This window comes from Suncus etruscus, chromosome 1, assembly GCF_024139225.1.
Source record: "Suncus etruscus isolate mSunEtr1 chromosome 1, mSunEtr1.pri.cur, whole genome shotgun sequence".
Lineage (NCBI taxonomy): Eukaryota > Metazoa > Chordata > Mammalia > Eulipotyphla > Soricidae > Suncus > Suncus etruscus.
Window position 1 is genome coordinate 64,027,488 of NC_064848.1, and position 27,843 is coordinate 64,055,330.

A 27,843-nucleotide genomic window follows, 5' to 3' on the forward strand; every position below is an offset into this window, starting at 1 on the left:
CCAACCAGGGTTCGATGCCTGTTATCACATTAAGTCTTAAATACAGAACCAGGGAAAAGCCCTGAACATCACCAGGTGTGGCCCCAAAATTAAAAGAAACAAAATAACATTCCTTATTTGTCATCTAAATTTAGTTTCCTTTCCACAATTTATTTTATTTATTTTAGGTTTTTGGGGTCACACCCAGCAATGCTCAGGGGTTACTCCTAGCTCTGTACTCAGGAATTACTCCTAGCTAGCTATGGAGAACATATGGAATTCCAGGGATCCAGGCTGAGTTGGCTGTGTGCAAAACAGATAACCTACCTGATATAATATTTCTCTGGCCCCCACAACTTAATTTTCAAAACAATAGCTATGTCATAACTCAAAGTTAGCAATACTCAGACTAGAGACAAATACAGTAATCCGAGAGCTTGTCTTGCCTGAGGCCAATCTGAGTGGGATCCGGGCACTTTCATATGCTCCTCTAAACCTGTCAGGAATAATCCTTGAGCACAGTCAGGATTAAGTCCTGTGAACCACTGAGTGTTTCCCCCTGCAAATAAAATAAGTTAGTAATACTCAATATGAGTCATAGAGTTCCCTTATTTTAACTTCTACCCACATTTCATTCACTCTGTAAAAGAACAATGTACAATTATAAATGCCATTATTTCAAAAACAACTAATCTGTCGAAGAGCAGTCTAAAAAAATCATCAGATAAAGTGGGGACAACAAATGGAAGCGGTAGTGTGTTTGCCCTGCACGCCCTAACCTAGGACGGACTGCGGTTCGATCCCCTGGCGTCCCATATAGTCCCCCAAGCCAGGAGCAATTTCTGAGCATATAGCCAGGAGTAATCCCTAAGTGTCACTGTATATGGCCCCAAAAATAAAAAATTAAAAAAAAATTAAAATAAGGAATAAAAAAAGACAGCAGAAATGACTACATTAATAACCTTTAAATAGAAGAATAATCCAGGTTGGTGCAATGTATGCAAGAGAACTGTAAAAATGGAAGAGGGAAGGAAAAAGAGACACTCAGGGAGAGTTAATTATAAAAGAAGAGGTGTACAAAATTAACACTGTTGGCCTTGAAAGTGAAAGAAGCAAGTCAGGGCGTCAAAGAGTTGGGTGGCTGCTCAAGTCCAGAAAAGGTAAGGAAATGGATTCTCCTGTCAAGTTCCTGCCACTATTGGAAGATTAGGAATTTGCCTCGCAGGCAATCAATCCTAGACCAAGCAGCATATATCCCTTCACTCTCTAGGGTCAGGTTTTCCTGGAACACAGAACCAGGAAAGCCCTGGGCACCACTGGATATGCCCCAATCCCCAAAAATAAATAAAGTTCAGCCAACACTAATTTTAGCTAAGAGATACCATCTAAGACTTTGCCCCACTGTACAATATTATGCTCTGTTGATTCCAACATTTATTTTGTGGTAAGTTGTTACAGTAATAAGAAACTCATATAAAGAGGCAAGAAAGATAAATAAGTCAGGTTATAATACTGAACACTACAAAGAAAAATAAATCAAGAGCAAGGGAGGATACATGTATATAAGATTTTACACAGCTTGATAAAAGCTTTTTAGAAGTGACAAAGCTTTAGTTGTAACTTAATATATAATACTGGCACATTCTGTCAAGTCATTAAAGAGATTTTATGGCAAACAACTGTAAATAAAATTTATTAAATAAATCCCCCCAAAATTACTGACAATTAAGAACGTTCATAGTTTTAGTGTTCAATTCTCACTTCTGCCCCTTTCTCCAAACAAAATGAAACAAAAACCACCTAACCATAATAAAAATACTATATTCACTGCTATAGTAGTGACCAAAATATTTTGACAAACGGATTTAAACCCTCAATTAAAAAAATTTCTTAAAAACTAAAATAGAAATATAACAAGTTAAAAACAGAACTTAATAGCTAGATTTAAACAGTTCAAGCATTTTCACTTTTTGGTACTCACAAATTAAAAACAGAAACAAGCATGAACTTTAACTCCAAGTTCCCTTATCAAATCTCCAAGGCAGATTAAAAATCAAGTCCTCTATTTTGCTTCTTCCTTTGTACCTTCAATACAATAGAGAGGATCAAAGCTAAAGATTAGTTCCTTGCAAAAGTCTAATAAAATGTCTGATAAACCTCTGGTGGTATTGATTAAAGTAAAAAACTATGCTTGTGAATAAAAAAGGAATATGTATATAAAAAGGAATATCACAATAAAGATTCAAAGCATAAAAAGATATGGGTATCAAATAAGACAAACTGAAATATAAGATAAGGTGTCTATAAAACCAAATCCTATTTCAAAAACAAAACTGGAGTGATTCTTTGATCATCACAAAAATTAATCATTAAAAAAGCCTTCTGAAACAAAGTTTATTCCCAGAAAACCTTAAGGAAAGGTTCTAGTGAATATATGACCAAATAATTTTTTTTTTGATTTTTGGGCCACACCCGTTTGACGCTCAGGGGTTACTCCTGGCTATGTGCTCAGAAATCGCCCCTGGCTTGGGGGGACCATATGGGACGCCGGGGGATCGAACCACGGTCCTTCCTTGGCTAGCGCTTGCAAGGCAGACACCTTACCTCCAGCGCCACCTACCCGGCCCCTGACCAAATAATTTTTAAAGATGCATAATTTAGCTAGACAAAAATTAATTTCATTTTTGCTCATTACAATGGTAAAAATACTTACATTGTATATTATACCCTATTCCTCACACTTAAAACAAAATCAAAAACCATATCTACAAAATACCTATATAGTTATAGTTACTGGTGGAACTTTGAAAGTTTTCTCTTGCAGAACAAAGGAAAAAGAGACGGCTGCTATCATCACTTCTTTTCAACACTGTGCTAAACTATATAAGCAATTAGTGAATAAAGATAAGCGACCAAAGACCAAAAATAACGTATTTTATTAATCTGATTAAACAGATTAAAACAAATTAAAATAAAAACTCCAAACTTATTTATTTCAATTATGAGTAAATTCAGTAAGACTACTGGATCCAAGATCAATGGTCACCAGTATCAGAGTGAAAAATGAACCAAAAATATCATTTACAAGAAGTGATACTTAAGATTAAATAAGAAGGCCCGGAGAGATAGCACAGCGGCGTTTGCCTGGCAAACAGCTGATCTAGGACCAAAGGTGGTTGGTTCGAATCCCGGTGTCCCATATGGTCCCCTGTTTCTGCCAGGAGCTATTTCTGAGCAGACAGCCAGGAGTAACCCCTGAGCACCGCCGGGTGTGGCCCAAAAACCAAAAACCAAAAAAAAAAAAAAAAAAAAAAAAAAAAGATTAAATAAGAAATAAAATTCCACAACAAGAGAACTTTGGAGAATTATCATGTCAAAAACTCAAACACCAACATTAAAATATTCTAAACCCCTAAAAACATGTTTCATATGGCTCTCAAATTAATAATAAGCTGGAGGGGGGAATCATTCATGGAGCATATTCAGTGCAATATCTATAAAATTCTCAAAGTTTTCATTTGTTTGGTTTTGTTTTTTGGGTTTTTGAGCCACACCAGGTTGTGCATGGGTTACTTCTGGCTCTGCACTAAGAAATCACTCCTAGATATCATGGGGTACCATATGGGATGGCAGAAATCGAAGGCTGTGTGCAAGGCAAAAGGCCTACCTGCTGTGCTATTAGCTTCGACTCCCCCCCCCACACACAATGTTTTGAATTGGGGCAATTAACAAGTTGAGTGGAAAGTTCATCTCAAAGGACACAGAGATGAGCGAGCGGGAGGACTACTGAAGAACAAGGTAGAAAGATCTGCTCTGTCATATTATGAAACCCTGAAAATGATTTAAAGGACACACAAAATGAAGCAAGGCTACAGAATAGTAAAATCAGATGAATACATTTGTAGAGATATGTGACTTGAGGTTAGACTGATAATCAGTGGGAGAAAATGAGCTTTTCAATAAATTGTGCTAGTAAAAATGATAATGCATCAAGTTAGTCAAAGCCTTACACAAAAACAAAAACTACAAGAGAAGAACCTAAAGAAGGTTAAAACTAATTTTAAAAGATAATAAAGGTTATATTAGTGCTCCCTTAGTAGAAAACATCTCTACCAATTACATTTTATTGATAAAATTGACATACAAAATTATTTATTTTTTGTTTTTTGGGCTACACCCGGTGACACTCAGGGTGTAAGACACTCAGGCTATAAGATCAGAAATCACTCCTGGCTTGGGGGACCATATGGGACACCAGGTTCGTCCTAAACAGCCATGTGCAAGGCAAACGCCCTATCGCTGTGCTATCGCTCTGGCCCCATATGCAAAATTATTAAGGTATGAAATACGTTTATTTATTTTAGGGCCACACCCAGCTGCGCTGTGTTATTTTGGGTGGAGGAGCCACACCCAGTGGCATTCAGAGGTTACTCCAGGCTCTGCACTCAGACATTGCTCCTATACTCTGGTTTCTCTACAGATCACATAAATCTTTCACCTTTTACTAAAGACATTGCTTCTAGCAGGCTCAGGGGATCCATATGGGATGCCAGGAATTGAACCCCGGTCTGTCCAGGGTTGGCTGCGTGCAAGGCAAACGCCCTACAGCTGTGCTATCACTTTGGCCCCCCAGGGTGTTATTTTTGCACTCAGAAATTACTCCTGGCAGTCTTGAGGGACATATGTGATGTCAGAGATTGGCGAGGCAAAAGCTAAGAACCTCTCTGGCCCCTTAGGAGTTCTTTTGTTTAGGTTTTTGTTTGGATCACACCTAGCTGTGCTCAGAGCTTACTCCTGGCTCTGCACTCAGGGATCACTCCTCACAGGGGTTGGGGAACCATACAGAGTGTTGAGGATCAAACCCAGGCTGGCCACAAGCAAGACAAGTACTATCACTAACCCATTAAATCTTTCTTTTTTTTTAAAGACTTATGATTGGCTTATAATGCTGCTCCATTTCAGGGCCATTGCTTAGTAACTCTATTGGTGTATGGGATTCACCATTTCCAAATTTCCAGTGCTATCCAGGCACTGATCTTTCCTTCTAATCATCACCCCTTTACTTCTGTAATACCTGGAGTTTTAACCAAGTCTAAGAAATATTTTTGTTTTTAGCCAGTTTATCTAGTTATTTATATATGGCATATAAACAAAAACATTGCCTTTTATTGATTTCATTTAATATACTCATCTCAAGTTTCATCCATTTTGTCCCCAAAGCACTTTTACAGAGTAGAACAATGTGTGTGTGCTTATCATTTGATAAGCATTTGTAATGATTTCTATGTTCTGGTCATTGTAATAATACTACAATAAACACCTAAGTGCAAATAAATTTTTAAGATTTAAAGAGGACATATAAATTTCCTATGAATATTTCTTTTAAATATACCCCTTTAATAGGCATAACCATTATTGAATATCTTTTCATATAGCAGCAAATTGCCCTATCCTCAGGTTCCATTTCAATACAGTATACTAGTAGACAAATCTCTGTTTAGAGTTCATGTAAACAAAAGGCTCTGAGAACTGTTGGTCTTGACACCTTGGTCCCCCACATGCACTATAAGTAATTCCCTATGGTATTGTCCCTTGTTGCATAGGCACATTAAAATGGGAAAGGTTAACAGATGCAAAGTTCTTATCTAATAAAGATGGGAACACAAAATTTTTTAACTGCAGTGGGACCTGACACCCTAAACACTTGGTATAATGACTTGGCTTAGAATCCAGTTGATTGGACATTGACTATTCACCCCTGAAACAAGAATACCACCTAAGGAAACAAACATGGTTTCCCACACCATCGCCAGAAATATAATTCTACCAAGGAAGGCTCCACTACCGCCATGGCAGTGACTTACTCCAAAGACAGTTCTTATCTCACCCTGACAACTGGGCAACAGCAATAGTCTACTGTTAGGGCAGGATTCTCTGCAATACTAACTGATGGTGAGATGGAACAAAAGACACCACACACCACCAGGTCTTCGACACGACCTGTACACAAACCAGAATCTATAACTACAGAAATTTGACAGTAATAACTGTGAGGCTGAAGAGCTGACCTCCGAGAATGACTAGGAAGTTGGACAATCTAGTAAGCCTGGATCCTTGAGTTGGTCGTTGGTCTTATGCCAAAATACTGTGGGGATAAGATCTCCCCATTTTTTAAGCCAAAGGTCTTTCTTTCCAATTTCTTCCATATTTTGCTGTGCCTATGCAAACGACAACTGCCCCCCCACACCTTTTTTTCCTTTTTGTTAGTGTATCTCCCATCTCTAAAGAAAAAAAAAGGAGCATACTAAAACCTTCAACTATTGTATTAATGCCTCTATTGGTGATACAATAATTTTCACAAATATAACTGCTAATGAACTCTCTCCCCTTCTTTTTCCCTATTTTTTAATTTTCTATTCTCTTTCATTTCTTAGTAACTTTGCTTTCTGTCATCCTGAAACAAATGTAGTATGATCAGTTATGTCAACTCTGAGATACATCTTCTTTAAATAAATTTAAAAAAAATAGCTTTTTAAAATAATTTTCAGAAAAATTCTCATGAGTGGCATTGTTGGGTCAAATGGTATTTTCATTAAAAAATAAGAGAGGCCAGAGAGATAACATGAAGGTAGGGCATTTACCTTGCATGCAGAAGGATGGTGGTTCGAATCCCGGCATCCCATATGGTCGGTCCCCTGAGCCTGCCAGGAGCAATTTCTGAGTGCAGAGCCAGAAGTAGCCCCTGAGCGCTGTGTGACCCAAAAACCAAAAAAATAAAACAAAAAATAAACAAATAAAAATAAAAAAGAATAAATAAGAATAACCCGACTGAGCACCAGTTTTTGGGTGTGTCCAAAAACATTAAAAAAGAAAAGCTCTAGGGCCAGAGAGATGGCACAAGCGGCTCGTTCTAGCCTAGGGCTCTAGCCTAGGACGAACCATGGTTCAATCCCCTGGCATCCCATATAGTTCCCCAAGCCAGGGGCAATTTCTGAGCGCATAGCCAGGAGTAATCCTTGAGTGTCACTGGATGTGGCCCAAACCCTGCCCCCCAAAAAAAGACTCTATACTGTTGAGGCAACACCAAATGATAATTTCTTTTTGTTTGCTTTTTTTTATTTTATTTTTTATTGAGACCATTGTCCCTCATAGTTGTATATTTGCTTTTTTTTTTTTAATTAATTTTTGGGGCCATACCTGATGATGCATAGGGGTTTTTCCTGGCTTTGCATTCAGGAATTACTCCAGGTGGTGCTCAGGGGACCCTACTAGATGCTGCAGATGAAACCCAGGTCAACCACATGCAAGGAAAGAGACAAGCTTCCCATTCACCATACTATTGCTTTGTCTTCACCAATTTACATTTTCATCAAGTGTCCTTGGCTTTTTATCCCCAGACTTGCCAACCCCGTGCTGTTTTTAACTTTTTTGTTTTGCCATTTGCCATTTGTTTGCCATTCTCATGGAAATTAACTGATAGTTCATTATGTTTTAACTTGTATTTCCCTAAAAATAGAAAAATAAGCATTTCCTGATGTGTATAATGGCCATCTATATACATATATTATCTTTGGAAAAGTGCCTGTACATGATGCTGGTATTGTCAGATAAGATGTAGAAGTGAGGTCAGATCTCAATTGAGTCAAACACTCACAAACAAGCATCTAGCAGCCACTTCAGGAGAGTAACTCAGCTTATTGTAGATGGGAGAGGAATATTAATATTAGGGGAGAGTAAGGTGTGGACTCTGTCAGCCAATCAGGTAGGATGTGAGAGGAGTTACAAGTGTGTAAGTGCTTCTGTGTTTAGGGAAGACAGGTTAAGGGGATTAGGGAAAGAAGGGTATGTGGGCTGGATGTTAAAACAGGGTGTGTACTTATGATTAGCTACTGAGTATCTATCCAAGTCTTTAATCTCATCTTTTTAAAATCAGGCTGCTTGAAATTTTTTTTTTGGTTGGGATGTTACGTGTTCTTTATATATTTAGATATCCAGTCATTAAAATGTCTGATATGTACAACATGTACAAACGAAGTTTTCCCAATTCTTTTTTTTTTTTTTTTTTTTTTTTGCTTTTGGGTCACACCTGGCAGCGCTAAGGGGTTACTCCTGGCTCTATGCTCAAAAATCGCTCCTGACAGTCTCAGGGGACCATATGGAATGCCAGGATTCCAACCATAGACCTTCTACATGAAAGGCAAACGTCTTACCTCCAAGCTATCTCTCCGGTCCTGTTTCCCCAATTCTTAAGTTCTAAGCTTCCTTTTTGTTATTATGGTTCTTTTCTGATATAAAAGCTTTTTAATTTGATATGGACCTAATTATTTTTGTGTTATTTCCCTCGCTAATAAAGCTAGAGTCTCAAAAGTAAATTTTATGTCATTCTACTTAAATTTAGGTATCATCTACATTTTCTTCTATGTATTTGATAGTTTTGGGGTCTAATACACTATATCTTTAAAGCATTTTGAGTTCATTTTTATGTATGGTATTAAATAGTGATTTAGAGACTTTAGAGTACCTCCTCCAGCGCCCAATACTAGTATCTTGGTTTCTTTACCAAAGGTAAGATGTTCATATAATTGTGTGTTTACTTCTAGACTCTTTCTCCAGTTGGTGTCTTATTTGATTTCAATAACACACCTCAATTATCATTAATATATATTTTTATTTTTTGATTTTCAGGCTACCCCCAGCAGCGCTCAGGGATTATTCCTGGTTCTGTGCTCAGAAATCTCTCCTGGCAGGCTTGGGGAATCATATGGGATGCTGGGGATAAAACCCATCCATCCGATGGGCCGTGTGCAAGGCAAATGCCCTACCGCTTTGCTATCACTCTGGCCCCTATTATTTCTTTGTAATATAGTTTAAAGTCAGGGAATGTAATGCCTACATATTACTTCTTTTCTTTCAGAAATATGTTGGCTAGTTGTGGTCTTTTATAATTCTATACCCATTTTAGTATAGTATACAATATCAATAATTATAATCACTGTGCTATATATTACATACCCAGAATGCATGTATTCCTCTAGATTTGCACATTTTAACCATCTTCATCCATTTCACAAGCACACACAGAAGTCTTTTTTTTTTTTGTGGTTTTTGGGTCACACCCGGCAGTGCTCAGGGGTTATTCCTGGCTCCAGGCTCAGAAATTGCTCCTGGCAGGCACGGGAGGACCATATATGGGACGCCGGGATTCGAACCGATGACCTCCTGCATGAGAGGCAAACGCCTTACCTCCATGCTATCTCTCCGGCCCCAGAAGTCTTTTAAGCAAAATATAGAGCAAGGATTTAAAAAAAAGAATTCAAATACTTAAAACTAAGTCAACTACTCCTTAAGTCCTAGGTTTTTTTTGTTTGTTTGTTTGTTTTTGGTCACACACAGCAGCGCTCAGAAATTACTCCTGGCTCCACACTCAGAAATAATTCCTGGCAGGCTCGGGGACCATATGGGATATGCCGGGATTAGAACCAATGACCTCCTGCATGAAAGGCAAACACCTTACCTCCATGCTATCTCTCCGGCCCCAAGTCCTAGGTTTTGTATACAGCATCACCAACAACAAAATTTAAGATTATTCAAATACAAACAGAAAATTAAACCACACAATTAGATAAGGTGCTTTCTCCACATGTTAACTAAAACAGTCAAGCCCCTATTTAATTAGATTTAAAAACCCCCAAAGTCTGACTGGAGAGACATTACAGAAGCTACAATACGTGCCTTCTAACACCACTTTAAGTCCCCCTTCTGCTAGGAGTGACCCTGAACAGACAAGTAGCTGCTGAGTAGTGGCAGGTAGGCAGAAGACACCCTACCAAACTAAAGACAGACTATTCAATTAGTAACAAAACAGAAATGTTTAGAACTTGGCCCTCAAAAGATACTCAAACCTCTAATAAAATTAAAGAAAGCCCCTAAAACCTAAGGTTTTGCCTTACAAACAGCTACAACCACAAACCTGGTCCAAATATCAAACACAAGATCCCCAGAAAACTGCCATGCATAGACCCTGAAGTATACAACCTGGAGTGGTCCTTGAGCACCAATGAGTGTAGTACCCTCCCCCACAAAAGAAAGGTTCTCAATCTCATTACTCGTCAATTCCTTGACTAATCAAAGTAACAATCACACTAGTTTATTATATACTCAAAGCATCTCCCCCCCAAAAAAAATCAAGTCTGACCAAATTAAGGGTGCATGGGAATGCACAACAACGGCAGCTATCATACTGCTGTGAAGTATAACCTGGTACAGTTGACTAAATATTCTGTCCTACTACTAAAGATGAAGATGTATAGGAACTACAACCCAGCAACTTTATATGCACCCAGCCCTGGTGATTAAAAAAAAAAGAGTACTTTACATGACAAAGTATTTTATTTTTTGTTTTGTCTTTGATTTTTTTGGGTTACATTTAGAATGCTCAGGGCTTAATCCAGTCCTTTGCTCGGAGGTCACTCCTGATTGGTCTCTGGAGACCATATGTGTGGTGCAAGACTGAACCTGGGTCAGCTATGTATACAAAGGCCTCTACCTGCTGTACGATCTCTCCAGTCCAACCAAGTATTTTAATATTAGGATACCTATCACATAATCAAGTAAGTCAATAGATGGATTATCTACAATTTACTAAGTATACAGGGTTACTGTACTCTACCTTCTCTCCAAAAAGTATTAAGTTGGAGCCGGAGAGATAGCATGGAGGTAGGGCGTTTGCCTTGCATGCAGAAGGACAGTGGTTCAAATCCCGGCATCCCATATGGTCCCCCGAGCCTGCCAGGAGCGATTTCTGAGTGCAGATCCAGGAGTAATTCCTGAACACTGCTAGGTGTGACCCAAAAAACCAACCAACCTCCAAAAAAAAGTACTTAGTTTTACTATTTAAGTATTTAGTTTACTATTCATCCAATATACTCTTGGAAGATACTGATACTGAGAGAGACACTGATAATTACTTGTATAAGTGAGAAAAAGGTACTAAGGCATCATATTAAACCACTTGGAGGAAAATACCTGTATTATTTTGAAAATAATTATGACAGAAGATTGGAGAAATATAGTTGAGAAGGAAAAAAATTAATGACAAACAGATGTGTGACTGCTTTGAATGATTTTATTTTTAAAATGATCTTGATTAAGTGTATTAATTTTGCAAATTAACCAAAATAGCTGCAGAGAAATTTCAGCTAATATAAAGTCCAACAGATAAATCCTTAATTATGTTGACATTATCTTTAATTATGTTGACATTCATTACTGGAAGTAGCAGTACTTCTAATAAAATATTACTTACAGTCTGAGATGTGATTCAGAGATCAAGTATATGTGTGTGTACATATCTATATATAAAAACCCTGTTATTGGAGTTGATATGTATAAACACACATAATAATTTCCAAGATGTGTCAAATCAATATTTCTTTTTTTATTGTTTTTTTGTCTTTTGAGTCATACCCGGTGGTTTTCTGGAGTTACTCCTGGCTTTGTGCTCAGAAGTCACTCTTGGCAGGTTCAAGGGACCATATGGGATGTCGGAACTTAAACAGTAGTCAGTGTGCAAGGCAAACGCCTTACAGCTATGCTATCGCTCTGGCCCCTGAATTAATATTTCTAACATTAAAATAGCCATAGAAACTTAAGGATTATTCATGAGAAAAAGTTCAAAGAATTTATTTTAAAATTTCATAAATTTCTATTTTGATAGTTTTGACAATTAAAAAAAAACTTAATACCTCAGAGTAGCATTCCTTGGTTATCAATTTGGTTGAGTAGAGAGAGCATAAGTCTTGAGTGTGATGGCTTCTATCATACCCAGTGATTCTTAGCATTGCAAAAATAAACAAACCCAAACCCATTAATCCAACTATTAGGTGGTAGCAGTAAAGAGAATCTTACCCCAAGAAAATATTCACATGAAGCTCTTTCTTGGTTCTTGAGATTGTCTTCAATGCAATAATCTCGGCATCAAACCAAAATCCTCTATCTTTTGGGTTTTCTACATTGTAATTAACCATTACCACATCACCGACATTTAGTTCATTCCATTTCAAAATGGTTCTAGCTCGGGGTCGAAGATCCTTGACATTTATTTCGACAGTACCACTTTCTGGATATCTGAGGAGAAAGAAAACAAATCTTAAAACACCGATTGCTTAAGATTCTCAGAGACAAAATTACTATATGCAATACATAAAAAATATCAATTTTTAATCATCTAGGTCAGGATAATAAAGCAAAACGAATTGTAAGGTCTTATGTAGCAGACAGATATGCTTCTACTTGGGGTCTTCCCTTAATATAACATATTAAGGTTAAATATGAACATGATTCAAATGTGAGCATGATTCTCTCCCATTTCCAGCCACAGAGAAGTGACTTCTCAAGATCTGAATATAAAGTGCTATACCTCTACATTTAAGAACAACTATCCATCTTCTTTGAAGAGGCTATTATCAGTATAATTCAGACATGAAGTGCTATCATTGATATTCTGAGTGAGAAATATTTATTGCTCTTAATAGCATGTAAATAATACATATGTATGACTTAAACTATTATTATTATTATTATTATTATTATTATTATTATTTTGGTTTTTGGGATAATACCTAGCAGTGCTCAAGGCTCTGCACTCAGGAATCCCTCCTGGAGGGTTTGGAGAACCATATGAAGTGTTAGGGATCAAATCTGGGAGGCCATGTGCAAGGCAAATGCCCTACACACTGTACTACCACTCTGGCCCCATCATAATAAAATATTTTATGAAAATAGATAATCTGGGATAGGAGCAAATAGTATAGCAGATAGGTTGCTTGCCTTGCATGTAGCCAACCCAAGTTCAATTCCTGGTGTCCCATATGGTTCCTGAACCACTGCCAGGAGTGAAGGGCAATAAATAACCTGAATATCACCAGGTGTGACCCAAACCACCCTCCCAAACAACCCCAAATTTGATAATCTGGGGGCTGAAGCAACAGCACAGCGGTAGGGTGTTTACCTTGCATGCAGCCAACCCTGGACAGATCTCGGTTCAATTCCTGGCATCCTTTATGGTCCCCTGAGCCTGACAGGAGTGATTTCTGAGTGCAGAGCCAAGAGAAACTCCTAAGCGCTGCCAGGTGTGACGACCCCTCCCCCCAAAAAAACCCCAAAATTTGATAATCTTTTTAAAGATTAAAAAACAAGGTATTTCATATAGAAATACTTGAAGAAAAGTAAGTTATTTCATATATTACTGAGGAGACTACCAAGTGATATTACCCTTGAATCTGACTTCCTGAATACCACATCTTTCTTGGTTTAAGCTCTGACGAGAGTGTGAGTAGTTAAAATGTTTTCCTATAAATTAAACTGTCCTCCTGTTACAAATTGTATTTTAATTTTTGGGGAGGGGGGCCAAACCCAGTGACACTCAGGGGTTACTCCTGGCTATGCACTCAGAAATTGCTTCTGGCTAGGGGGACCATATGGGATGCCAGGGATCAAACCAGTTCCGTCCTGGATCTGCTATGTGGAAGGCAAACGCCCTACCGCTGTGCTATCGCTCTCACTCCAGCCCCTGTATTTTACTTTCTGTTATAGTTTTATTCCAAATGCCTACCTCCAAAGTAACAGTTGAATCCAAGGCTGAATCCTATCAAAAGTTCTTCAGTATCAATTCACCAATTCACTTGCTTATATGTTCTTGGCTTCTCATGTTTTAGGTTTCAGCTTTCTCTGGCCTAGCACTCATTAGCCTACTTTCCTAAATTATTTTTGCTTTTTCTCTTACATGCATTATATCCCACATTTTGGACATAGAGTGTAAAGAGTGAAGATAAATATATTTCTTTCCTACTTTTTTTTTTTTTTTTGGTTTTTGGGCCACACCCGACAGTGCTCAGGGGTTACTCCTGGCTGTCTGCTCAGAAATAGCTCCTGGCAGGCATGGGGGACCATAAAGGACACCAGGATTCGAACCAACCACCTTAGGTTCTGGGTTGGCTGCTTGCAAGGTAAACGTCGCTGTGCTATCTCTCTGGCACCGATAAATATACTTCTTAAGCTGCTCATATTAACTGGAAATCTTCAATTGTCTTTAGTTTCATATTCCATATAACTCTTCCACTTCAGCCATAGTAATCTATTCTCATATATTCCCATTATTTTCTACTTCATCCTCAGTATTCTTCTGTTTTACTTCAAAATATAGAAATGCCTCTTCTTGAAATTTTCAGCACCCTAACGCTGTCTTAAATTAAGTTAAATTATTTTAAATAAATTTAATTAATTTAGTTAAATTAACTTTCAAATTAAAGTCTATTTTTATGTAACTAAATACAAATAAACTGAATACTTTAAATAAAGATCACCCATGAGGTGGGAGTGATTATACAGAGGATGAGGTGCTTGCCTTGCAAACTGCTGACCTGGGTTTGATCCCCAGCATCCCATACGGTCCCCTGATCCCTGACAAGAGGGATCCCTAAGCACAAAACCAGGAGTAAGACCTGAGTACAGCTAGTATGATCCCCCAAACAATAAAATCTTGTGGCTAGCTGAATTACAACAGTAATACCTGAAAAAGTTTTGTTTCTAGGCAGTCCCCAACAATCTCCACAAATAATTATCTCTTTAACACATATCAACCCATTCTCCTTTAAATTTATTCTGGAGAGCCATTGCAAATTAGTCTAAGAAATTATCAACTTCTCTCAGAATTTACACTGTGGAAAACTACTGAAGAGTGAAACATTTTGCCAAGTATTGAACACATTTTAATGACTTCTAAACCAGGGCCCAAGAATACCCCAGGGAGGACTGGAGCAATAGTACAGCGAGAGGGCTCTTGCCTTGCATGAGGCCAACCTTGGTTCAAGCCTTGGCATCCCATATAGTCCCCAAAGCCCCAATCGAGTGATATCCTGGGTGTGCACCCACCCCAAATATCCCAAAGACCTATAATAGATTTAGGACTATTTAGTACCAATCTACAGTGGATCGAGGATTATTGCCTACATGTGAAAGACAAAATGGGTCCTCCTTTCTCTTATATAACAAGACTTATTGTTGTCAGAACCTAGATACAATTTTTATAGCAACACAAGAGAAATTATTCTAGTTAGCCATATCTATATACTTAAGAGCTTCAAATAACTTTGATGTCAAAGTATTTTCAAATAATATTCATAAACTGAAGTTTTCTTTTTTGTTTGTTTGTTTGGAGGTACCCATGGTAGTGCTCAGCATTTACTCCTAGCTCTGCACAAGGGAATCACTCTTAGTGGGCTTAGTAGATCCTCAGAACTATGTGGTACAGGGGATCAAACCTAAGCTGGTTACATGCAAGGTAAGTGCCCTACCTGCTCTACTATCACTCCAAGTTTTCAGCTTTTCCATTGTTCCTAATATTCCCTACATGTCTCTTTTTTTTTTTTTTTTTTTTTGGGTCACACCCGGCAGTGCTCAGGGGTTACTCCTGGCTCCATGCTCAGAAATTGCTCCTGGCAGGCACGGGGGACCATATGGGACGCTGGGATTCGAACCGATGACCTCTTGCATGAAAGGCAAACGCCTTACCTCCATGCTATCTCTCCAGCCCCTCCCTACATGTCTCTTAAGAGTCATCTTTTAGATGATCTTTGAATTATTCCTTTAATATTCCCTACATGTCTCTTAAGAGTCATCTTTTAGATGATCTTTGAATTATTCCTAACTATGTGACATCTTAGCAAAAAAAAATCCAAATTTGCAAACAAAATAATCACTGAGAAAACCCTAGAGAATTAAATTGACCTCAGCCACAATAAGGTGTCCAGAGCACTGCAAGCAAAAAGCTAGCTGTAACCTGAATGAACACTGTTAGGCGTGGACATAAGACAAAGAAACACAAAAAATAAATAATTTTGGGGGCCAGAAAGATAGCACAGTATCTTTCTGGCCCCCCCAAATTATCACTCAGCTGATCCAGGACAGACCTGGGTTCAATTCCCAGCATCACACATGGTCCCCTGAGCCAGGAGCATTTTCTGAGCACATAGCCAGGAGTAACCCTTGAGCATCACTGGGTGTGGAAAAATAAAAAGAAAATTTCTTTGGCAGGTGAGATGGCTCATGCTTTCAATGCTAGAACCTGGAGTATCCCTGACACTGCATGGCTCCCCACACTACATGATTCTTTCATCAGGGAAGACCCCTGAGCACTTCTGAGTAAATAGCACCACCCTACCTTTTACCCCCAAAATAATTCAAACTGTATTAAGCTACGAAGTAGTATATACTGACATTGCTCAAAAATTGTGGGTGGGTGGGAAGTGGGGTTGTAGCAATAGTATAGACAATGGGTAAGAGCCTGCCTTGCATGCCTACCATATATGGCACCATACATGATCTCCCAAAACAACTGTTTCTGCAGTATAATGATAACACACATGGTCCCTGAGCCCCACCTGAAGTGACACCTGAACCAGAAGCCTTGAGCACCTAAGTGGGGCTCCCAAACAAAAATTGGGTAAGAGAGGGCCGGAGCAGTGTCACATGCAATAGGACATTTGTCTTACATGTGGCTAACCTAGGACAGACCGAAGTTAGATCCCCAGGCGTCCCATATGGTCCCCCAAGCCAGGATCAATTTCTGAGTGTATAGCCAAGAGTAACCCCTGAGCATCACTGGGTGTGGCCCAAAAAGCAAAAAAAAAAAAAAAAGGGTAGGAGGAAAGATTTCTTTAGAAAATAAGGGGTATGTTGACTGAGAAATAGTATAGGAAGTAAGGCACTGTGACTGCGGCAGTGACCCTTTGAATCCACAGCACCAAGTATGATACAATCCATGTGTCCCAAACCCCTTCCTTTGGGAGAGGGGCAGTAGAAATTATATAAAATGTGTAGGGCACCTCCCTTGAAACCAACTGAACCCCAACACCCGATATGTTCTGCCAGAAACCCCGAGTACTGCCGGATGTGAGAAAAGGAAGAAGGCATATAATCTCCTTTTAAGTATAGGCCTGTGAAATCAATCCCAATTTTGGCAGCTCTACTATCTGCGATCCCTGGTACTAGAAGCAATCTCCAGCTTCATCATAGCTAGGTATATGTAAGTACAACCAAAAGGGTTGAAGGAAGGTAAATCCCCCTAACATTCCTCAGAGAGCATCACAACTGGAGAAAATAAAAAGCACCACAGTGAAGAAAGTAGTCTCCAGCAAGTGTGTGTTAAGTAAGCACCACAATCTCATATATGACCCTAGTGAGCACACACTGAAAGGTGCAAACACCATTACTTAGTGTAACCTATGAGTCACTTCTACAATAACTGGAAGGGAAAACTTTCTTAAAACACTAGATCTTATTCAGAATTTATAATTGATTTCTATTTCCAATAACAAAATAGACTAGTCAAAGGCAAGCACAAAGGCAGTCTGATAACAGCTTGAAAAGTCCTAAGCAGGTGTCAGAGAGAAATAGCATGGAGGCAGGGTGTTTGCCTTGTATGCAGAAGGACAGTGGTTCGAATCCCGGCATCCCATATGGTCCCCCAAGCTTGCCAGGAGCAATTTCTGAACATAGAGCCAGAAGTCCCCCCCTGAGCGTAACAGGTGTGACCCAAAAACCAAACACTCTTCTGCCAAAAAGGTAATATGATAACAGTTACAATAATGTGCTTTTTTTTTGAATCTAGGTTTCCTACCTAATAGCCTATACTAAACATTGGATAAGTTACTTAAATCTCAAAATTTCACAGTTGCTTCACACCTCAAGTATTTTGTTTGTTTGTTTGTTTGTTTTGGTTTTTCGGGCCACACCCATTAGATGCTCAGGGGTTACTCCTGGCTCGTGCTCAGAAATTGCCCCTGGCTTGGGGGGACCATATGGGACGCCGGGGGATCAAACCGTGGTCCTTTCCTTGGCTAGCGCTTGCAAGGCAGACACCTTACCTGTAGCGCCACCTCGCCGGCCCAAGTATTTGGTTTTTTTAACTTTCATGTTTACATTTGAGGCTGGAGCCACAGAACACTAGATAGGGCACTTGCACTGCCAGAAGTAATTCCTAAGAACAGAGCTGGGAAGAAACCCTAAGTATCGCCAGCTGTGACCAAAAACAAAAAACAACTCCCAAAATAAATACACAACTGTGAACATGACAGCATGAGAAGTCACAGCAATTTTCATGTCATTATGAAATCTCTGAGCAATCATCTATTTGTCTTTAAGGATCTCAACTTTGCTTAGTAGGCAATTTTTCAGTCACATATGACAAAAATACCGTGACAACTTTCACATGCATTTTTATACGTCTTTTTGTTGTTATTATTTTTGTCTTTTTTGTTTTAGGGTCACATCTGACAAAATTCAGGATTTACTTCTGGCTGGCTTGAACCAATTTCACCAATTGAGTTGGAATGTACAAGGCAAGTGCTCTTCCTGCTGTACTATTGCTTCAGCCTCACATTTTTCCTTTTTTATATATATAATTATGTCCTGTTTAAATTATTAGGCATTTTTTGTCAACATTTCTCTATTTGAAAGACAGCTAAAATGTACAAATCAAGACCTCTAAATTAGACCATTAAATGTAATATAGCAATTAAAGAAAACAAAACAGTCTTTCTGGGTTCATTTTATCTAGCATGTAACATTACCTACCTAAAGGTAACATGTGGGAGCCATACAATATGTGGGTAGAGCATTTGCCTCACACACAGCTAACCTGGGTTTAATCTCTGACTCCTCAGGTAATTTCCCAAGCCTACCATGAGTGACCCCAGAGTGCAGTACCAGGAACAAGCCCTGAAAACTGCCAAGTAGGGCCCATAAACAAAAATAATAACAAAGGTGATTTGAAAGCTTGAAGTTTATCTGAATCAGGGTGAGAAGTTACAAAAACCAATGTTGAGCAACTCCCAGAGATTGATTCAATAAATCTAGAGTGGGTCCAAGAATTTGCATTTCTATGCATATCAAAGTAACAATGAGGTACTATCTCACGCCACAGAGACTGGCACACATCACAAAAAATAAGACCAAACAGTGCTGGTGGGGATGTGGGGAGAAAGGAACTCTCATTCACTGCTTGTGGGAATGACATCTAATCCAACTTTTATGGAAAACTATCTGGAGATTCCTCAAAAAGCTGGAAAGTATAGCTCCCAGCTATACCACCCCTAGCGATATACCCTAGGAACACACAAAAACAATACAAAAATGCATTCTGCAAACCTATATTCATTGCAGCGCTATTTACAATAGCTAGAATCTAGAACCCAGATGCCCGACAACAAATGAGTGGCTAAAGAAACTGGTATATATACACAATGGAATCTTATGGAGCAGTCAGAAAATGAAGTCATGAAATTTTCCTATACATGGATGGACATGGAATCTATTATGCTGAGTGTAGTGAGTCAGGAGAGATAGACACAGAATAGTTTCTCATTTATGGGTTTTAAGAAAAATTAAGGACATTATTGTAATAATATACAGACAATAGAGATGAGGGCTGGAAGGTCCAGCCCATGATATAAAGCTTATCACAAAAAATGGTGAGATCAATTAGAGAAAGAACTACAGTGGCAATAACATGACAATAGTAGTGAGTGAGAGAAATAGAATGCCTTTCTTGAATACAGACAAGGGTTGGGGGTGGAGGGAGATGGAGGGCATTGGTGGTGGGAATGTGGCACTGGTGAAGGAGGCTGTATTTATTTTAAATGACTAGAACCCAACTACAAACATGCTTGTAATCATGTTGTTTAAATAAAGATATATATTTAAAAATCATTAAAAAATAAAGATTGCCAGCGTGGTAGCCCAAGGGGTAAGACATCTGCCTTGCCCATACTAGCCTAGGACGGACCGAGGGTCAATCCCAGTAATTTCTGAGCACCTAGACAGGAGTAACCCATGAGTGTCACCAGGTGTGGCTCAAAATAAATAAATAAATAAAGATTGATTGTAAAAGGATGTGGAGAAAAAAAAAGAAAAGAATGTGCATTCTTTCTTTCTTTTCTTTTTTTGATTTCTGGGTCATATCCAGCAGCGCTCAGGGGTTACTCCTGGCTCTATGCTCAGAAATTGCTGCTGGCAAGCTCAAGAATCAGATGGGATGCAGGGATTTAAACCACCGACATGCAAGGCAAATGCCTTAGCTCCATGCTATCTCTCCGGCCCCAGAATTGCATTTCTTTCTTTTTCTTTTCTTTTTTTAATTTTTATTTTGATCATATTGGCTTACATCTTTCACAGTAGTATTTTAGGTACATATTAACATTGAATCAGGGGAATACTCATCACCAAACTTGTCCTTCCCCCATCCCCATTCCCTTCCTGCAACCCATATCTCCCACCATCACCCCCCAGGCTGCTAGAGTAGGTGGTCCCCTCTTTGTCTAGCTTACTATTAGTGATCATATATCTGTTCAGTCCTGGTACCCTCCTTTGTTTCCCCCTTTATTTGAGAGGCGGAGCTAGATAGTTCAAGTTATGTGGTTTTGTTTGAAGGAAAGAAAAGCAATAAAATGGGGTAAAAAAAAATCAAATAAGCTGAAAATGGGCAGAGTCCTTCTAGAGACTTTCAACCTCAGTTTGAGAGAAGATGTGACAAAGGTAATTGAAACATCACAACAATACAGAAAGAAATATCAAATTAAATATCCAGTGAGTACTATAGCAATAAAGACAAGCACCACACAATAGTCTCAGTCCTGAAATCAAACCATGCCGGAGTGCAAAAAGAAAGAGAAAGATAAAATAAAATAAAATTGGAGACATCAACTTCAATATCTACACCAAAATAAAGAAGTCAAAAAAATCAATCAATAAATAAATATATGTGGATAAAATGATTATTTTGTCCTTTTTTTTTTCTTTCCCCCCTGCATAGGCACAGTAACTATTGGGGATATTATAGAGGGAATTTCCTTGGCCTAGGAGATAACAGGATTTCTCCACCCCTGATCACACCTGGGCTGCTCAGGGGTTACTCCTGGCTCTACGCTCAGAAATCTATAAGTGATCCTGATATTCTTGTCCCAAAGACACTACTTTTAGGAACACTGGTCTAAATAATTGCTCTCAACCATGGCTATCTTAGACCCACAGGGAACTTTTGAAAACACCAAAACTTGAGAGATCTTTTACATCGTTGAATGTTCTAGAGGTCAATCTCAGTATTTTTTACTGAAGTCACATTGATTTAGTTTTAAGGGTATTTCATCTTCTATATGTTACACTATATTTATCAAAGTACTAATATTCCTCCTCTAATCACCACAGTCCACTGGACTACTTTCCAAGGCCACCTACCCTCATCAGCTCAATGGTCTGATCCCAAATACTAGGTCTGTTCCCTTGCATTGACTCCATCTTTATAATTTACATGAGATTATCCAATATGCACCTGACTATCATGGGACCCGGTCCCTGTGATTTTACCTAAATTGTTGCAATAGGTAAGATTTCACCTTATATTTAAGTAGTACTTTATTGTGTATATATGCCACAACTTCTTTACCATTAATCTACCACTGGACAAGTAGGCTATTTCCAGATTTGGGCTATTATAAGTAGCCCTGCAATAAACATGGCAATTATTGTATGCTTTTGAATTAGAGGCTTTCTGCTCTTAAAACTACTGGATTACCTGCTCTATCTAGATTATTTTGAAAAATTTGCATACTATTTTCCATAGATACTGAGTCCATTTATATTACAACCAAAACTGTATAAATGGATGTTCCTTTTTTCTTTATCCTCCTGAAAACATCTGTATCTGGCCATTTCCATAGGTGTGAGGTACTACTTCGTTACGGTTTTGATTTGTATTTCCCTATTACTATCAAAGAGCACTGTTTTTCCCCCAGGCTCCTGATGACCACCATAAGATTTCTTTATAATGAATTACATTTTCTTGATCATTCTGCCTTCCCCTCTTTTATTTTTCATTGTTGTTGAGCCATTTATTGAGTCATGAGCTTCTTATGTATCTTGGGCATTAGCATTGTGTATATAGTTTCTTCCATTCAAAAGGTTTACCTTTTCTTGTGTGTGTTGTTTTTTTTTTGGGGGGGGGAGGGGGCATAGCCAGCAGTGCTCAGAGGACAATCCAATGACTAGCACTGAGCTGGCACTGGTTCCATAAAGCAAGTATCTTAATCCCTATACTATCTCTTCCAACCCCTCATTTCTTTTACTCTACAGAAGTTTTTTAGTTTGATGTAATTCCATTTATCTTTGCTTTTATTCTCTGGCTTCTAGAGTTTATTTCTTCAAGAGTTGTATTTTTTTTTTTTTGTTTTGTTTTTTTTTGGTTTTTGGGTCACACCTGGCGGTGCTCAGGGGTTACTCCTGACTGTCTGCTCAGAAATAGCTCCTGGCAGGCACAGGGGACCATATAGGACACCGGGATTCGAACCAACCACCTTTGGTCCTGGATCGGCTGCTTGCAAGGCAAACACTGCTGTGCTATCTCTCCGGGCCCAAGAGTTGTTTTGTTTTTGTTTGGCCCTACCAATGGGAACTACTGGGAAATCATGGGGACCATGGGATCATGGGCACCGTACTCAGTGTGAGATTCAAATCAAAACTGTGGGAAAGCACTTTAACCTTTGTACTATATCTCCAGTACCAAAATAGTATTTTTAAAAAGCTTCCTACACCTTGAGCAAGAATTTGGTGCTAAAAGAAGGCAAGATGATACAATATATTTACAAAAGCAGTATTGCAAACCATAGTTCTTAAAAGAAAAAAAGTTGGTAGGGGGGGAATAAGGCAGGAGAGGGTTCTCAAAGAGAGAAGCTGAGAGAAAAACGGGAGATTGGTGGTGCGAAATGAATACTGGTGAAGGGATAGGTGTTTGGAACATTGTATGCCTGAAACTCAACCATCAACAACTCTATCTCATGGTGATAAAAGAAAAAGAGCAGGCTAGAGACAGTACAGCAGTGCAGCAGACCCCGGACCGAGGGTTGTTCAATTCCCTTGATTCCCAGCATCCCATACATTCCCTAAGCCTACCAGGGGCGATTTCTGAGTGCAGAGCTAAGAGTAACCCTGAGTATGACCCCAAAACACTGGGTGTGACCCAAAAACAAAAAGCAAACATAAAAAAAAAATTCTAGACTTCCTAGACATCTAGTACGTGGCCAGGGATAAAAACTAATTTAAAATTACCTATTCCAAATCCACAGAGAAAAGATATTTCTTGGGGCTGGAGTGATAGCATAGAAGATAGGGCATTGTCTTGCAGGCAGCCAACCCATATTCAATCTCTCAGTTCAATCCCAGGCATCCCATATAGTCCACCAAGCCTGTCAGGAATGATTTCTGAGCGCAGTGCCAGAAGTAACTCCCAAATGCTGCCGAATGTGGCCTAACCCCCCCAACACACACACACACACAAGGTATTTTTTTTTAAATGCAAGAGAAAGGATTTGAGTGAGTCCCCTGAGCCCCATCCCAGATAAAGCATCCAAGTGATAAGGTAAAGATTAGATCTGGTCTGAGTTATATTAGTTGCTTATATATCCAGTGTCTAACATAATACAAGTTCTGCTTTAAAATTAGGTAAAGAGGGGCCGGAGTGGTGGCGCAAGCCTTAGGCATCTGCCTTGTGCACGCTAGCCTAGGATGGACCATGGTTCGATCGATCCCGCTGTGTCCCATATGGTCCCCCAACCCAGGAGTGATTTCTGAGTGCATAGCCAGGAGTAACCCCTGAGTATCACCAGGTGTGGCCAAAAAACCAAATGAATAAATAAAAATAGGCAAAGAGTAAAAGGTCTAAATCTAGGTCTGATTTAAATCTAGGCACTCCAGGATAATTATAACAATCATATGAAACATCCATAACTAAGTTAGCTCACAGTCTAGCCTATAGGAATTAACATAATCTAAACCACACATAAGTGAGGCTAGAGAGTACAGCAGGTAGGGCACTTGCCTTGCACTCTACCAATCTTCAACATCCTTTATGGTCCAGTCCATTGAGCATCACAAGTACAGTGCTTGATGTGACTCCTTAACATCTCCAGGTGTGGCCCAAAAAACAAAAAGTAACTGCACGTAAGCTATGCACTCCCTGTACTATATTTACTTACTATAAACACTAAAATGATTGTCCTCCCCTTCATAGTAAGTAGCTCCTAAGTTTATTCTCACAAGTCTGCAGTCACAACTTTATAAAAATGTAAATGTACAGGGCCCTTAAAAAATGTTACTTTTCAGGGCCGGAGAGATAGCACAGCGACGGTTGCCTTGCAAGCAGCCAACCCAGGACCTAAGGTGGTTGGTTCGAATCCCGGTGTCCCATATGGTCCCCCGTGCCTGCCAGGAGCTATTTCTGAACACATAGCCAGGAGTAACCCCTGAGTACTGCCGGGTGTGGCCCCCCCCCAAAAAAAAAGTTACTTTTCATATATTAACTAGAGAGGATAACAGATGGAAGAAAAACACATTTTAGAAAGCTACAAAACTAGTACAGATTTACTATGAAATATGGGAGAATCTAACATTCTCTTGCCTCTTTAATGACTTCATGACTTTCAATATTTTACATTATATTAACAAATTTGTCTTTTTCTTTTGCATTTATTTTATTACTAAAAATGACTTCAGTCTGACATAACATCTCCCTAGAAATCTCTCACAATATTGAAAGGGAAAAGGTCATTTTTTCACAACTAAATTGTGTGTAACTGCTAAAAATATTTATAAAACCTTGGGGCTGGGGCTGGAGAGATAGCATGGAGGTAGGGCGTTTACCTTAGACGCAGGACAGTGGTTCAAATCCCAGCATCCCATATGGTCCCCCAGGCCTGCCAGGAGCGATTTCTGAGTGTAGAGCAGGAGTAACCCTTGAGTGCTGCCAGGTGTGACCCAAAAACCAAAAGCCAAAAAAAAAAAAAAAAAGAAAAAGAAAAGAAAACCTTGGGGCTACTGAGTACAGTAGGTATGGTGTTTACTTTGTATGCTGCTGATCCATGTTCAATTCCTGGCACCACATATGGTGCCTAAGCCCCACGAAGAGCGAATCGTGAGTATAGAGCCAGGTTAATACCTGATCAGTACAGTGGGATATATGACATTTCCCGCTCTCCACAATCTTAAGAATTTAATCCCTTGAAATCTAAGTCTCTAGAGTCTACATTTAAAAGCTCATAATACCAAGTCTTTCTCACCAAGTAAATGCTAGGTTGGTCAAATTCTAAAAATATAATGTCTTATGAAAAATAAAAGAGGAGATGGGGTCCAAGAGATAGCATGAAGGTAGGGCTTTTGCCTTTCATGCAGAAGGACAGTGGTTCGAAATGAATCCCAGCATCCCATATGATCCCCCGAGCCTGCCAGGAGAGATTTCTGAGTGTAGAGTCAGGAGTAACCCCTGAGTGCTGCTGGGTGTGACCCAAAAACTTAAAAAAAAAAAATTAAAGGGGGCCAGAGATTGGCATGGAGGTAAAGCGTTTGCCTTTCATGCAGAAGGTCATTGATTCGAATCCCGGTATCCCATATGGTCCCCCAAGCCTGCCAGAAGCAATTTCTGAGCGTGGAGCCAGGAGTAACCCCTGAGCGCTGGGGTGTGACCCAAAAACCAAAATAAATAAAAACTTTAAAAACATAAATAAAAGAGGAGACATACAATCAGGGAAAAAAGTTAGCTCCACATTTACTTTATATATTTGTGAATAGTAAAATCAAAGTAAAATAAAGGTTGTTTTTTATGTTTTAAAATATATCATTAAAAACAAAACTATTATGGAAGGAAAAAAAAATGTTCAAGGCTAATTTTTACCTTACCTCAAAATGCCTGCCCTCAGGGCCGGAGAGATAGCATGGAGGTAAGGCGTTTGCCTTTCATGCGGGAGGTTATGCCTGCCAGGAGCAATTTCTGAACCTGGAGCCAGGAATAACCCCTGAGCACTGCCGGGTGTGACCCAAAATCAAAACAAAACAAAACAAAAAATGCCTGCCCTCAAACTCAAAACTCCAGGGCCACCTGCCACCAAAAAGCCATTATTACCATTCTTTCTTCTCTGTTTTGTCCCTTTGCCCTAAGTACCACTGTTTATAGTGTGGGAGTCATGGGCCAGAGAGAGAGCATGGAGGTAAGGCATTTGACATGCATGCAGGACTGTCATTCGAATCCCGGCATCCCATATGGTCTCCTGAGCGTAGAGCCAGTGCTACTGGGTATGACCAAAAACCAAAATAAATAAGTGTGGAGTCATCCCTTTTGCCAGTCTTATATCCCATATATGAAACTACCCTGTAAATGCCTTTAACTTCTAAATCCGCTCAACATAACTATCTTATCTATTTGCTTTCCAAAGGCATGATTTCATCTTTGTTTGGGGGCAACTGACTGGAGAACTAAACAAAGTGCTCAGGATCAAACCATAATTGGTCGGATGCAAAGCAAGTGCCTTACATCATGTACTATCTCTCTCCAATTTAGAATTACAGCTTTTTAAATGGCAGAACATTAAATTCAGAACATGGCCCAGCTTCTTCAACCAGCTTTTTGTTAATGGTACTTAAAATGTTTTAGCTACTGTGAATAATTCTGTTATTAACACAGGAATATAGTTTTTTTTAATTAATGTTTTATTATTCTTCAGATAAATGCCTAAAATAGTACTGCCAGATCATATGACATGTTTTCTTTGCTGTTGTAGTCCATCCACACTCAATGATTATATGTATTCCTCTGTGCAAGGCAGGAGGGATTAAGGGAAGGTGGTGCAGCACTGGGAGTACATACATACCTAGCAGTACTCTAGACCACTCAGTGCTGAGGATCAAACACAAGATATCAAATATGTGGGCCATGAGCTCTATCTACCACTAAGACTCTTTCTGTTTTGTTTCTAAGTATCTCAGTAACATTTACCATAGAAATTACATCAATTTATATTCTCCCCAACAGTATACCCATTCCATTTTCTCCACAGCTCAATCAATATTTACTTCCAACTGTTTTTTTTTGGTTTCTGGGGAAACACCAGTTCTGCTCAGGGATCACTTCTAGCAGGCTAGGAGTTCTTCTGGGGTGTCAGAGATCAAACTCAGTTCTGCTGTTGAAAAGCAACTGCCCTATCCTCAGTATGACTTCTCTGGTCCTCAACTTGTTGTTTTTTTTCCTCAACCTGAATTTATATAAGCCATTCTTAAAAGTGTGAAGCAGTCAAATCAGTGACTAGCATTTTCCTAATAATGTGGTCATGTCTATTTATATGAGTAATTTGTATGTCTTTTTAGGAGTACTGCCTATCCAGATGTTTTGTTTGAGTTGCTTGCATTTTTCAAGTTGTGTAACTTTTTCCTTAACTTTGGAAACAAAGATTTACAAGCTTTAATATGTTTCGTAATTCTTTCTATATTTACAACACCACCTATCGACATGTATGCAAATACATTCAAACTGCTAGGGTTATCTTTTGCTTATAAAGCAGTTCCATTTGCAGTTAAAACAATTTCAATCCAATGTAAATTCATTTGTATATTCTTACTTTATTCTTTTTACTAAAGGATCTCCAAAATGTAAATGATTTGAGGATCTCACTTGCATTTTGGGTGGTAATAGGGTGTATCACCTATTTTTCTCCCATGTACTTCAGTTTCAAGTATAAAACCCAAGTTTTTATTAATTCATTTTGAATTGATTGATTTTTTTTTCATTTTGGGGCCACAACCAATGATGTTCATTCAGGGGTTATTCCTGGCACTCTACTAGCTATACTATCATTCTAGCCCCCATTTTAAGTTGATTATATATCTATAAATAAAATATAATATTACATTCACATATATAAATAAATATATGTGTATATATATAGTGTTAGTGATTTCATTATTGGTTCTGCATGTGGCTGTCCATTTTTT

The 27,843-nt window shown here is 38.8% G+C and overlaps 1 protein-coding gene across 1 annotated transcript in view; it reads right to left on the reverse strand.

Annotated features, from left to right (window-relative positions):
* Nucleotides 1-27,843, reverse strand: part of UHRF2 (ubiquitin like with PHD and ring finger domains 2) — an 89,041-nt gene that overhangs the window by 35,131 nt on the left and 26,067 nt on the right. The window contains exon 4 of the mRNA XM_049773230.1: nt 11,887-12,105. Within this exon, the coding sequence (XP_049629187.1) occupies nt 11,887-12,105 (219 nt within the window). The remainder of the gene's footprint in view (nt 1-11,886; nt 12,106-27,843) is intronic.